The 13,657-nt window shown below is 43.4% G+C and overlaps 1 protein-coding gene and 1 long non-coding RNA gene across 4 annotated transcripts in view; one reads left to right on the top strand and one right to left on the bottom strand.

Moving 5' to 3' along the window:
• NUP93 (nucleoporin 93) overlaps positions 1 to 3,225 on the top strand; it is a 67,631-nt gene extending 64,406 nt beyond the window's left edge. For all 3 annotated transcript variants that reach the window (XM_083452864.1, XM_083452865.1, XM_083452866.1), the window contains 2 exons: positions 173 to 301; positions 2,995 to 3,225. In XM_083452864.1, the coding sequence (XP_083308990.1) occupies positions 173 to 301; positions 2,995 to 3,105 (240 nt within the window). In that variant the 3' untranslated portion in view covers positions 3,106 to 3,225. The remainder of the gene's footprint in view (positions 1 to 172; positions 302 to 2,994) is intronic.
• LOC310683263 overlaps positions 1 to 13,657 on the bottom strand; it is a 418,618-nt gene that overhangs the window by 345,628 nt on the left and 59,333 nt on the right. The window lies entirely within an intron of this gene.

Genomic DNA, 13,657 nt, shown 5'->3' with positions numbered 1-13,657 from the left:
AATGACACAAGTATATTCCTGTGTGTCTAGTTTTCTCAAGCCTTGTTGATTGAATGTGGTGTATCAAGAAAGTTCAATACCCGGTTTGACTACCTGTGGGGCACAAATTGACCCTTGGCTCCCTGCCTTGTCTTTCATTCCTTTTTGCATTTTATTTTCCTTGTTTTCGCAGATCAGACACAATCTGTCAGAGGTCCTCCTTGCAACAATGAATATTTTGTTTACCCAGTACAAGCGGTTGAAAGGCACCAGCCCAGCCACCCCTGCCAGACCCCCTCGTGTCATGGAGGACCGAGATTTGGTAAGCTTCTCTTCCCTCAATCCCATAAGATGCAGGGATGGAGAACCTGTGCTCCTCCTGATGTTGTTTGACTCCTGCTCCCATAAGCCCCAGCCAGCTTGACCCAATGGTCATGAACGATAGGAGCCATAGTCCAGCAACATTTACCTGGAGAGCCACATGATCCCCATTCTTGCTGCAGGCAGGTAAAAACAAGACTAATCATGGTAGGCAATGGTGCAGGCCCAGAGTGTTAGTTATGGCATTTATAATAACAGTAATGATTATATTTTATTACTGCTTCACGGAGAGAGAACTGAGAAATTACAACTAGCGAGGCACACGAAAAGATCCCTGCTCCGAATCTAATCCTATCCTTGGACCGCACTGGCACACGTGAATGCTAAGAAAGCTTCCTGAGCTTAGATGCCTGTCTTGAAAGGCAAGCCCACCTTATTGTTTTTGGGGCCAGGATAAGCCTGCTTTCCCTTTACTGGGGAGGCAGACCAAAAAAGTGAATTGGCAAAGGTCATGCCATGAATGCATCTGAAGTTTGCACCTTTGGCAGCACTGGAAGAGTCCTCTCTTTAGAAACTCCCATTCACAGCAGGGCTTGGGCCCATGGAAAGGTCCCCTCCTCTGGGCACGTGGATTATTGTTTCATGTCATACCCTTGTGTTCACACAACTTCACTCCCTTTCTTTCTTTGGAAACTCTGTTTCAACTGATTTAGAGATGGGGACCCAAAGGAGGTGTTTTCCTGTCCCATATGCCCACATTGTGCCCAAACCTTACTAGTTTGGAAGTTTGGAAACACCACCTGTCTGCCTGTTAAGTCTTGAATCAAATGGAAATCCGTAAAAGGTAGTACTAAGATAATACAAATCCAGCCATTTCAGTGTCATTGCAGGTCATAACAATCGTGTTTATTTGCTTTGGGATTTTTACTGGCGCCAAAGGGCATTCTCATGCCCCCTTGAGAAAGGAAAGGGAAAGTAATTGGCACCGAATGCATTTGGGAGGTACCAGCCGAGGTATTTGGGTGGCTCCTGCTTTTGATTAAATAATTTATAACAAATGGAACACCTGCACCTCCAGGCCTCCTTTAACCTCAGTAGAGAGGGTAACAGCAATTCAGTTCTAAATTGTTTTCCACAAACAAGGACGGGAAGAAAGGGGCTCCACCAGCCATGCCAATCTGTCCCCGAAAGCCTTTGAGGGCAATGGTATTTTCCGTCTCCAAACAGAGCTGCTGCATCATAATCTACTACTGCTTATTTGTTAGAAGTTGCTCATAACATATTGTTTTATTTCATAAAATTTATATACCACTTGGTTTGAATTTTAAAAAGCCTTCAGATTCAAAGATTACAGAGAAATAGTGCTGATGGTCATCAGCATTCTGATGGCACCTTGCACTCAAATGCCTGATGGCAACTTCCAGTGGCATGTAGATATTAAATAGCACTGGGGGCAAAGTAGTGCCCTATAGCACCCTATAGCATAACTGCCAAGGGGCCTAAAATAATTCTGCCGATGCTACTCTCTGGACTTGGTTCCTTAGGTAGGACCAGAGCCACAGTGACACAGGGCCCCAAATTTTCATTCTACAGAAAAACCGCAGAGACACAACCAGGAGCAAGGTCACCCTCCCCCTGTGTAAAGTTAATCCATCAGGGTGACCAAGGCCAACTCAGTCCCAGGCCTGAACCCAGATTATTCCAGACTCAATAATCCGTGTCATCCAGGAATGCTCACAGCTAGCTCACCGCAACCCTCTCCACCACCTACTCCCTCAAAAAAGGTGTATTTGTAACTGGTCTTTCCAGTTCAAAGGGTCCAGGGCTGATTTTTTTTTTTAAGGAGCTGCTGCACCACCGCTTGTTTCAAGGCAATAAGGAGTGTCCCCTCATGCAGTGAAGCATTAACCACATTCTAGATCCAACCAGCCAGCCCCCCTCTTGATAGATTTAATAAGCCAAAAGGGACAGGGATCAAGAGGGCACAGGGTCAGACATATTGCCGCCAGTACCAATCAACTGCCTGCATTAGCTGATACTGATCCCACAACCTATCTGGCATTGGGTACTTCATCAGGAAGTGCAACACTTGCACGGTCAAGATTTCTCTGAAGTCAAGTGGCTTTATCCTCAAAGTGCATAGCTAGTCAGACTCAGCAAGGGTCCTTGGGTACTCCAGAGGTCCCTCCCCCACCACGGGAGTTAGTAACTGCAAGACCTTTCAAAATAACTGCCAGCTGGGTGTTAGAGGATAAGGAGTTTTTGTGAGGCGATACTTCAGTTAATTCTGAACTATTTCTGAAAGCATATGGTCACTTGAACGACATATTTCAACTCTGATGGAAACAGAGCCCAACACATATTTATTTGATGTTTTTCTAACCTAACTCCAAGATATCAGGGGTTGAACCTAGACTTTCTACATGTATAGAAGGTCCTCTTCCTCTTACCCAGCCCCCACAGATTACTCCTCGTTGCACTAAACACATACATCTATTTCTGGGAGGGAAAGTATCAGCCATGCAGGCTGATGGTCATGTTGCTTGGTGGTCTAGAGCTTCATTTATTTATTTTTTGACATACTTTGAATTTAGATCTGTCCACCCACCCTTTTCATTCTAAGAAGAGTCTCTCACCCAACATCCATCTCCAGTTAAAATATAAGTCAAAGCGTTCTGTTTCTGTGCTTTGTAGAAACTCCGATCTCAAGCTCGGGCGCTGATCACCTTTGCCGGCATGATCCCCTACCGAACCTCAGGAGACACCAACGCACGGCTGGTGCAGATGGAGGTCCTCATGAACTAGGCGCCTTGGGAAACCTGCCAGATGCTGTTGGTACCCTCAGCGGGCGGCCCAGTTTAAGTTGGGGTTTTTTGCTTTTTGTATTATGTACTTTTGTCAACCACAATAAATTTTTTTGGTTTATATTTGTTTTGACATTTTGTTTTGACATTTTGCTTTACTTTTGCCATTATTTATGTTCACTTATTCATTTATTTTCCTTTTTACAATATTTCTTTGTTTCGAGAGGTGGGGGAAGGGGGAAGCTCATTTTAACGAAGGAGCAGGATCGGTGGAGGCAGGCACTGTGTCCTTTATTTTAATTCCTCAGGCAGGGGTCATTGATATTTGTCAGTCCATGGGCACATTTTGGATTTTTAAGCAAGTGCCAAAGACATTTTTCTCCCCGCATCAACCTCCCTTCCCCCTGCCCAATCCCTGGAAGACAGAAAAAGAGAAAGTGCGCGCGCACACACACACACTTTCCCAAGTGATCTGGGTAAAAGTTTGAACTAGCAAATTTAATCCGAGCCTCTGAAAGGGGAAGTGGGAAAGTGTCACTCAGTTTTCTCTTTCAGTTCTATGTCCTTCTCAGGGAGAAACGGGTTACCATTCTCACCACCTCATGAATGGGGGTGGGCAGTAAGATAAGGTTTATCTTAGATTTTGTGGGTGTCAGGGGAAAACCTTGAGGGTACTGTTGCGCTTATAGTCACCATGTTGGCAACTCTTTTCCTAGGAAATTGATGAAGCTTAATTTTCTACTGCTATGAGATGCAAGCCGCTGTGGGTAAAACCTCAGCGCCTAGGACTTGCCGATCACATGGTCGGCGGTTCGAATCCCTGCGGCGGGGTGCGCTCCCGTCGTTCGGTCCCAGCGCCTGCCAACCTAGCAGTTCGGAAGCACCTCCGGGTGCAAGTAGATAAATAGGGACCGCTTACCAGCGGGAAGGTAAACGGCGTTCCATGTGCTGCGCTGGCTCGCCAGATGCAGCTTGTCACGCTGGCCACGTGACCCGGAAGTGTCTGTGGACAGCGCTGGCTCTCGGCCTATAGAGTGAGATGAGCGCACAACCCTAGAGTCTGTCAAGATTGGCCCGTACGGGCAGGGGTACCTTTACCTTTACTTATGAGATGCAAGAGATGTGTTGGTCCTAAATTATATCATATAATTAACTCTTACCTGCACTGGCTGCAGGATATTTGAATCCCAAAGTGCTCTTGCACAAATGACATATCCACTAGCTGAAGCCCACCCCCTTCTTGCAGCAACCCCACCCCCCAACCTGTTCATCTCTGGTGGATCTTCCAGTCCTCAAGGGTGGCTTTTCAGGGGGTACAGAGGATGGCAGTGTGGAGAGGGGCAGGCAGGGACTCCTTGTTGCATGAGTAGAGTCCCATTCATGCATCCTTGGGTTCAAGCCATCCTGCTGCTTACGTTCTGCAGCATTTTCTGCAGCATTCCCTCGCTAGCAATGGCATCCACTCCTTTGGAAAGCAGGGAGGTGCAGCTGAATACTTCCAGAGCATGGGTAGGCAAACTAAGGCCCAGGGGCCAGATCCGGCCCAATCACCTTCTAAATCCGGCCCGCGGACGGCCCAGGAATCTGAGTAGAATGTGTCCTTTTATTTAAAATGCATCTTTGGGTTATTTGTGGGGCATAGGAATTCGTTCATTTTTATTTTCAAAATATAGTCCAGCCCCCCACAAGGTCTGAGGGACAGTGGACTGGCCCCCTGATGAAAAAGTTTGCTGACCCCTGTTCTAGAGGCTATTTAGGTCCCTGATTCTCCCAACAGTGAGGTCAGCGTCTCCAATTTCAGTGTGGGAGGCAGCATCCTCCCTGCCTCCTCGTAGTCTAGACCTTGTGTCTAGACTTCAGTGCTTCTGTAGATCAGGAAGGTGTAGAGTGAAACTATAAGAACTGCCATTGAAAACATCAGCATCTGGGGTTCCATTCTTCCCCTCCATAAGATATAGTACAACTGGTCCTGGTAGCATTTCATGCCAAGCATTTCTCCACTTCTGCTAGTGATGATTAGTGATCCTGAGCAGGGAGGAATGCTCATCGCCATGACATTAAGACACAAGGTAAGTTACCAACTTAGTGCACCCTGAATGTTTAGTAGGTGGAAACTGTAGTCTGAAACATCCAGAGGGCACCAGATTAGCAAAGGCTGTTCTACCTATTATGGAGGGAAGGGAGGGAGTTTGAGGTGGGGCTGCCATAAAAAAGGCTGGAGCCCCACTTCATACAGTTCCAGAGTTGGCTTCTCCCTTCTTTGTGGGTGTTCATGGGAAACCCAGAATCAACAATCAGAATATGATTAAGCAAATCAGCCTCAATTTCTCTGTTGGTTTTGTTTATTTAAAATATATCTTAACCACCTTCATTAATGATTCCAGGGTAAAACACGAAGTCGGAACATACAAATAGATTTTAAAACCAACAAACTTAGCAAAATGCAACGAGACAAATGCAAACAGAAATCCAACAAAGCCAAAGAGTGGAATAGGGCCAACAAAAATAATCAGTAATCTACAGCATGATTTGCTAATCGGCTGCTTTGTCGTGGCTTATTCCAAAAGTGTTTTTTTTAAAAAAAGGCAATTACTGAGAAAACATAAAGAAGAGGGGGAAGGATGAGAGTAAGAGCTGGAGAGAATATGATAGGAATTCCTGAAGGGAGATCTGTGTGAGTGCTGTGGGTGCCAGGAACCCCTGGCATCCAGTGATATGAAAGCATGTTTAAGGGGGCATGTTCAATGGAGGAGAAGTTGAGATAGGGCAAACAGCCTCTTTGGCAGTGTGGATTTTGGAGGATATATTTACTGAGACCTTTTTGCAGATGCCAAGAGCTGCTGGTGAGCACATTGGTGCCCATGGGCACCATGTTGGTGACCCTTGGCCAAGAAGTCATGGCTGTTTGGCAAGTGACAGTAAGTTGCTAAACCCCATCCACATGTACGTACGTAGGTACATACATACATACATACATACATGGGGAACCCAGGTGCACAAGAAATTGCCTGGAGTAGCGCTATGTTTCAGATGATGCTTGGGCACAGCTCTTGGGATAATATGATACAGGCCCTTGCAGTGTCAGGTGTCTGGGGTCAGCCTTGTACATGTACACTCCAAACCACATTACATTTTTACAATAAAACCTCACCATTCTTTAAAGGTGGACAACTTTATTGAGACATGAACTAGGCAACAGCCTACGTAGGGGCACTGGGGTGGGTGGTGAAGATGATGGACAGATAGATACCCACACAGGTCAAGGTGTGCAGGTAAGGTGAGATGAAAACCCGAATGCAGTACCTGTGAGTCAATCAGCTGCTCAGAGCTTGAATCACAAAGGATCAATAAACCCTATAGCTGGGGTCAGTTGAGGATTAATTTCCATGACGCTCTCACGTGTGAGATGATGGGTCTTTGTAGGAGAAGACAGGCCTAAACCATGATTTAAGTCCTGTTAAAATTGAGTTGGATCTGTCAATGAGCCCAGTGTGTTGAAAACTCACATTTGTGCCATTTCTACTGTCAGGAAAAGCGCAGCATAATAGCCTGGGGTTGGAGCTGGAATTCTGAGCCAGTAATTTATTGCAGTCCAGCTCCCATTAGGTTTTAGCAAAGGCTTTGAAATAATGGCTGCTTGTGTTCCATAAAAATGATGCTAAAAGCATTTAAGATAAATACAGAGCTAAACCAACTTTGGGTATCTCATAATAACTTGTTTCCCTGGTGAAATAATGCAGGGTGACATCTGGCTAAATCATTGTCAAATTGACCTGTTGAAAGCAATGGATTTAAGTTACTTGACTAATAGGCTCTTTAATAGGTCCTTCTGCAAACAGAAAAGCACAATTAGACACACACACACACATATATCAAAACACTGCTAGAATACAAACCAAAATTAAAATATACGATGGCAAACTGTTCAGGGAAAGAAAGAAATGTTTGCTTCCAATCAATCAACAAGCAACTATCTCAATTCTCAGTCTGCAAATCTACCCACTATTCTCTATTGATTGGAAAATATTAGGATTACTTCATCCAGTAACTCAGTACCAGTATAAAGGAAACAAAGGGAGGGTGTTAACTTATTATTTGCATCTTCCATGTTTAAGCTAGAACCCCTGCAGGTCTCTCACCCCCCCCCCCACGAAGCTAATTCTTAGCTAATAATAATTTAGCAATAATGTACATGTGTTCCTTTCAACCCTGTGTGAACTACCGCTAGTTCCCAACCACCTGATTTCAGTAAAAACTGGCAAGCAGCACTGGTGTAGCCCCTGTCCATTGAGACATCACAGGGCAGGACCAGTTAGTGTGGATGGAATTAGTCAGCTCAGCTTTTCACAGCCTGCTACTCTCCAGACTGGAACTCCCATCATCCCCCACCAAGCACTTTCACTGCATGCTCACGACAGCAACTTCCCTCCTGATACCAAACAAATGAATAATGCTGCTTTAATTTCAAAGATGTATGAAAGGTTCTGCTGAAAGAAGAAATGATTGTTCACAGTCTCTCTTCTAAAATGTTTTCTGTGCATTTTTTAGGGAATGGGCACCATGTTCCTAAGGTCTTCTAGTAAATTTATTTTGGCACAACATCTCCACGGTGGCTGGAAGTGGATTTGTGTCACCTGACTGTTCTCACTGGAGTTGGGAAGAATTTGGTTCTCCGGTTGGCAAAAGGGAATTGGGAGGGTCATTTATGCCATGGTAGCTTAAAGCAGACAAGATGTAGCATCCATTTTCTTTATTTCAACCATTCTAAGTTTAATTTTAACCATATTGAGGCTAATAGCCCTAAAACCTGCTTCATTCTGAGAAATTAAGAGACATCCCTGCTTTAGGTAACAATCCTGTGCATTTGGTGGACTGGGCACAATCCACTCATGATTGAAGCCCTTTTCAGGTCCGTTGATTTCTGTGGGAATCTTAAATGTGTGTATAAATTTCTCTCATTGAAAACAATGCAGTGCCAAAGTGCCTAATTCTGAGTGGGTTGTGCCCTTTTCTCTGGGATAAACCCTACAAATATCAATAGGTTCAAATAAATGTTCATAGAATTAGGCTGGATATTGATGGAGGTCAGTATAATCACCAGCAAAGGAAAGTTGGTGGGTTCGGAAAAGGAAATATTAAAGATTGCTTCCTCCTTCAAAAGGTAAAATATGGAGATTTGGTAGTGCTGTTAAAAATAAACACATACATTGAATAAATGGTAAAAGGTGGATGATCTCAAAAGGAATTGACAGTTTTAAACATATTGTTGTTTTTATCAGCCACTGTTTTTTCCAAATTCTGTACATGATAATGCGGCTGTGTGCCTCACTTTGCAAAGGACAGTCTTTTGCTGCTGTTATTAACCATTTTTTAAACTTGACTTTTCTAAAATCAAAAACAAATACAACAATATACATTAAATCATAATAGTAAATGTAAGGGAGTAGAATAGCTGGAGGTCCAGCCCAGTGCCCAGAAAGTCAAGCAAATAGAGCTGTACTATATCAGAGAATTTCCCATTTTTCTTGTGGTTATGGTCACCTTCTCATTTGCTGCCAGTTACGTCCTCTGTCTACTGTATGATTGGGGGGGGGGTAGACATCTGATTCCAATATTGAAGTATTAGTGGTTTAGCCACCACGAGTACCCTTAGAAGTCAGCTGAATTGTCCCTCTGTCAGGTTCCAAAGGATTGGTACGTAATTCAACAGAACATTAGCATCCATAAATCTCATGGTGGTGTCCAAAACCATATTCGTGGGGCTGATGACTTCTGACCTAAAGGACATTCTTCTCCTTGAAGGGCCTTCCCCATTCCAAGTTCAGTTTAAAGATAAGAAAGGAAAGCTAGAGAAACCTTGAAGCTGCCCATCAGCAGTTTAACTCCCTGACAGACTGATCAGCCACATCTGGCCTGTCTTCCCCACTATGATGAATGACATGGATTTTGTTCCTGTTTAAAGACAGTGGGCTGTATCCAATTAAATTGTATTCAGGTCATGCCCACTAAAATTAATTAAATTACTTAGGTGTAGAATTAATCTATTTGGCTTCTTGTTGGTTGTCATCATTGACCTGTTGCTTGCATTAGATCCTGTGATGGGCCCTGGGGTTTGAATGAATGAAATTGTCTAAGAAGAAGAGTAAAAAAATGCAAGTGTGGTGTTGTTGTTTTTTAAAAAGGTAGTGTGATTTGTTTTTGAAACGAGACATCGGCAAGCTGTTTTCCAAGGTGGATCAGGAGCCTGGCAGCCCCCAGCCTAGAGTCACGGTATCGTTGCTGCAGCTGGTGTTGTGAATCAGGCCGACAAAAAGCGCATCTTACTATCCGGCTATTTCACTACACCAGGGTTGCATCATACCACTTGCCTTCCCTACGCATCCAGCATCAGAGAGGCTGCAGATTCACTCCAGTGTGGTTTCCGTTGACTCTCTTCCATTCCTCTTCTCTTTTGCCGCAGACTCTCTTCCCAACGCAGCTGGGATGTGAATTTTGAAAATAAAGCTGCTTCAACAGCAGATGTGTGCGTATTTATATGTGTGTGTTGCTTCCATGATATTCTGAGTGTGAGAACCATGGACTACTCTATATCCAGGCTTTGGAGAGCTGCTGGGCAAGGGTGGTCATAGTCCTCTCTCTGAAGGGCTGCCTGATAAACATCTGGTTTAGATATTGCTAAGGAGAGAGACAAGGACCATCAGCTGCAAACTCTGCTGGCGCTTGCATCACCTTGTCAAAGCCCTCCACACTAGGGGGAGATGGGCTGTATCTCTGTTTAGAGTAATTATTGCCCATTGCGTGTCTATGCTCTTTAAATTAGTAAAGACACCTTTTAGGCACATCTTTCTCCATTTTGAGGAGGTGGTGGCAGTGGTTATGATGATGTGCAAGTAATTCCTGACTCCCTGGCTTTGCTGTTCCACTGTTTCCCTGCTGTGCTGTGAGCACCTTTCAGCTGGGAGGCGCATGCCACACCAGAAAGTAGATTGAGTTCTTCAGGAAATAGACCACAGCTCAGAGGCAGAGCCCAGACACTGTACACAGGAGGTTCCAGGTGCAATCTCTAGCATGTCTGCTTTAAAAAAATGACAATTCAACAAGTAATGGGGAAGACTTCTCTTGGCCTGAAACCTTTGCAGTGGGAGGAGTTAGTACTAGCCATCCTGGCTATGCACCACCTCCATAGCTTTGTTCTACCTCCAATGTCAGAAGCAGTGTGCTGGGAATCACAAGTGGGGAGAGAGCTTGGAAGCTTGCTGGCTTCCAAGTGGCATCTGGTTGACCACTGTGAAAACAGAATGCTGGACTAGATGGGGCTTTGGCCTGATGCAGCAGCCAGGCTCTTCTCACATTCTTGTGAGTGCGGTTTTCCCCAAAGCCCTAAATGAGAACAGCCCGGCATTACTTTGGATTTCTCCCCCTGCCTCTCCAATTGGTGTCTAAAAGCCGAGTCCCAAAGCTGAATTGGCCTACCCTCTGAAGCCAGCTGTAATTTGCAAAGGCCATTTCCATCTGTGAGAGCAGCCTTGGCTTCTCAGTGGTTATCAAAGTGCCCTTGGAGAAATGAAAAAGTCAGCCATGGAGCCCTGCAGTTGTAGCAGTACTAATGATGGTGGTGACTGGCGTGGGGAGAGGCTGTGTTTGTGGGTGGGTTCTTTGGTGTCATGGGAAGTCCTGTAGTTCAGTAGCAGAGCCCCTGCTTTGTATGCAGAATGTCCAAGGTTCAATACCCAATGGCCTCTTCAGGTAGGGCTGGACCGGTGGTCTGACTGGTATAAGGCAAGGGTGAAACAGCAATGCAATCGGTAACCCCAAGTAGGAACTTGCTAACACAACAATCAGGACTCCTTAATAAAAACTTGCAGAACACAGTAGCTAAAATATATCCTGTTTTTAAAAAAATAAAATAAACATAAAGCCTACTGCATTCGACAAACACCCCAGAGGAACAGCAGAAAACATTTTCCCATTAACCTGACAAAATGAGTCACAGTGCTGAATTTCAAGTGGCTTTTCCAGAGCCAGAACTGAGCTTTATGGCTGGGCTTTGACTGGCTGTCTCTCGAGATCCTTATCTGTCACTGCTTTTAAATTGCCATGTGACTTTGGAACTCAGGCCTCCCAGTGCAATGGGCAACAGCAATCTCGCTTTGCATAGTTTCCTGGCAAATTTTCTTAACTAGGAATGCTCATGATAGGCTATTCCATTCCAGTATGCTCTGGAAATGAAACATTTTCAACATCACTGTTTTACTTCTAAAAGTGGTTGAAAATTGGTGGAGGAGGAAGAAGAGGAGGATATTATTATTATTATTATTATTATTATTATTATTATTATTATTATTATTAATGGCATTAATATCTCACCTTTCCTCCAAGAAGCTGAAGGCAAACGGTGTCTGCTCCTTCCCCATATCATCCTTACAAGAGGCCTATGAGGTTGGTTAGGCTGCGAGAGACTGGCCTGTGCTCACCCCATGCCTGAGAGCAGGATTTGAGTCTGGGCCTCCCAATTCCTGGTCTGATTGTAATGGCAGCGCCACACTGGCCTTAGAATGGAATGAGGGAGGGAATGAATCTAGAGCCAAAACAATTTTGCTCCCATAAATTCTTAGGATTCTCCACCATAAATTTTGATGCAAAATATTTCCCAGCTATACTTTAAATACTGAACATTTTGCTGAATGTTTGACATCTTGATTTGAAATTGCAGGGTACTTGATTTTAAACTAGGCAAGTTGGCCTGTGCTTAGGCCTTTAAGATCTGAAAGCTGACCTGCAATGGCACTTTCCGGGGGAAATAATTCAGAGGTGATTGTGGGTGAGAATGTTGTGTTTTTTTGCAGAGGAGGATTAATCTCTCTTCCCGCAAAGTGTGGTCCCATTCAGGATTAGTTCTCTCAATGACTTAAACATGGGAGGAAAAACAAGAGAAGCACATTTCACATTGCATCCAGTTTGGCTTTTAAACTACAGCACAGAAAATGTACTTGTTATATTTCCTTTCATATCTGCTGTTTATTTTAATTCTCTTTTTAAAATCCATTGTTAGATGTAAAGGGGGGGCATTTAAAAATTGTAATTTGTTTTATTTATTATATTTTCCTACCCTTTCTTGAAGGAGCTGAGCACAATGTGTATGCATTTAATCCCTTGTATCTTCTTTTTTTTTAAAGTAATATTTATTAGATGTTTTATAGTTACAAAAAGAAAAAAAGGTAAAGAAAAACAATACAAAAATTCAACAAACAATACATCAAAAATAGAAAAAGAAACAATACAACAAAATAACAAGAAAAAACAAAAACATTTAAAAGCACGTCCAAATTTCATATCTTTATCTTTCATTTGCTTGTTTCCTCGACTTCCTCGCACCTCCCTTTTTTGTATTCTAATTCAAATTAACTGGTTCAGCAAATCCTTTCCCTCTTTCTCAGTTTTTTTGATCTATAATTTATCTTAACACAGTCTTGCTTTCAATTTTCCACATTTGCTCATTAACAATCAGTTTTTACATAATAATCCCTTGTATCTTCACAACAGCCCTGTGAGGTAAATTAGGCTGAGAAACGGTAGCCAGTACATGGTCACCCAGTGATCTGAACCCAGGTCTCTCCACTCTAGGCCCAATCCACCAGGCAACAATGAAACTGACTTTTCTAGCTCACTTGTTCTTTATTAGAGTTAATCATATCACAATATTAAAATGTTGCTGAAACTTTTCATGTTCATTGTGTTTTTATTAAACATTTCAAAAGCGAACAAATAAAGATCATTTGCTTGTTCATTGTTTCTTCCTTTAATCTTAACTTTTCTTATATTAATGTTGCAAGAGCTAAGGATTTCTCCATCTCCTTCGGTAAGAATCACTGCATGGCTGTTCTGATCTTATCTGCCTTATGACACTTCCTTTCCATCTGCTGTCCAATAATTTGCAATGAAATGGGTCCGTGACTCTTATATCTGTGGCATAAAGTGGATTTAAGAGCTTTACTACAAGAACCCCTTTTAAAAATGGACATTTGTGATTAGGAAAGTGATGGGGAAATGCCCCCCCCCCCAAAGTGAGATAAAGGTCAGTTGACAGGAAGACATATAACCTTCATGGAAAGAAATCAGGATAAGTGTCCATTGCTGTATAACTTCCCTGCAAACAAATCAGGGCAAATGCTTTAGAAGCCTCCATGGTAAGCTTTGTGCAAGCAAATCAGGATGAACACTCAGCCAGGAGGTCAACTGGAAGAGACCCTCTTCTCCTTCCTCCAAGGACAAGCCTTGCCTGACCCAATTATAAAGGAAACACAATGTACCCAAACAGAATGAATCAGAAAAGTATCTCCATTCCAGCGTCCCACCAATACTGTATTTTTAGCTGATATGTCCTCAGGACTTAATTCAAAATCTGTTATCATAGACTTGATCTAGAACGCGAGTTGGCGAGCAAGTCTTTAGCAATCCCTCCAGGCTACCCTTTTCAACAACCAGCTCAGGATGGTTTGAGCCAATTACTTCCCTCTGTTAAGAGTTAACTGAGCAGGAGGTCAGCCAGTTTT

Source organism: Podarcis tiliguerta (assembly GCF_965153285.1).
Source record: "Podarcis tiliguerta genome assembly, chromosome: 8".
Lineage (NCBI taxonomy): Eukaryota > Metazoa > Chordata > Lepidosauria > Squamata > Lacertidae > Podarcis > Podarcis tiliguerta.
The sequence above is the reverse complement of the archived record's forward strand: the minus strand, read 5'-3'. Positions and strand labels throughout refer to the sequence as shown.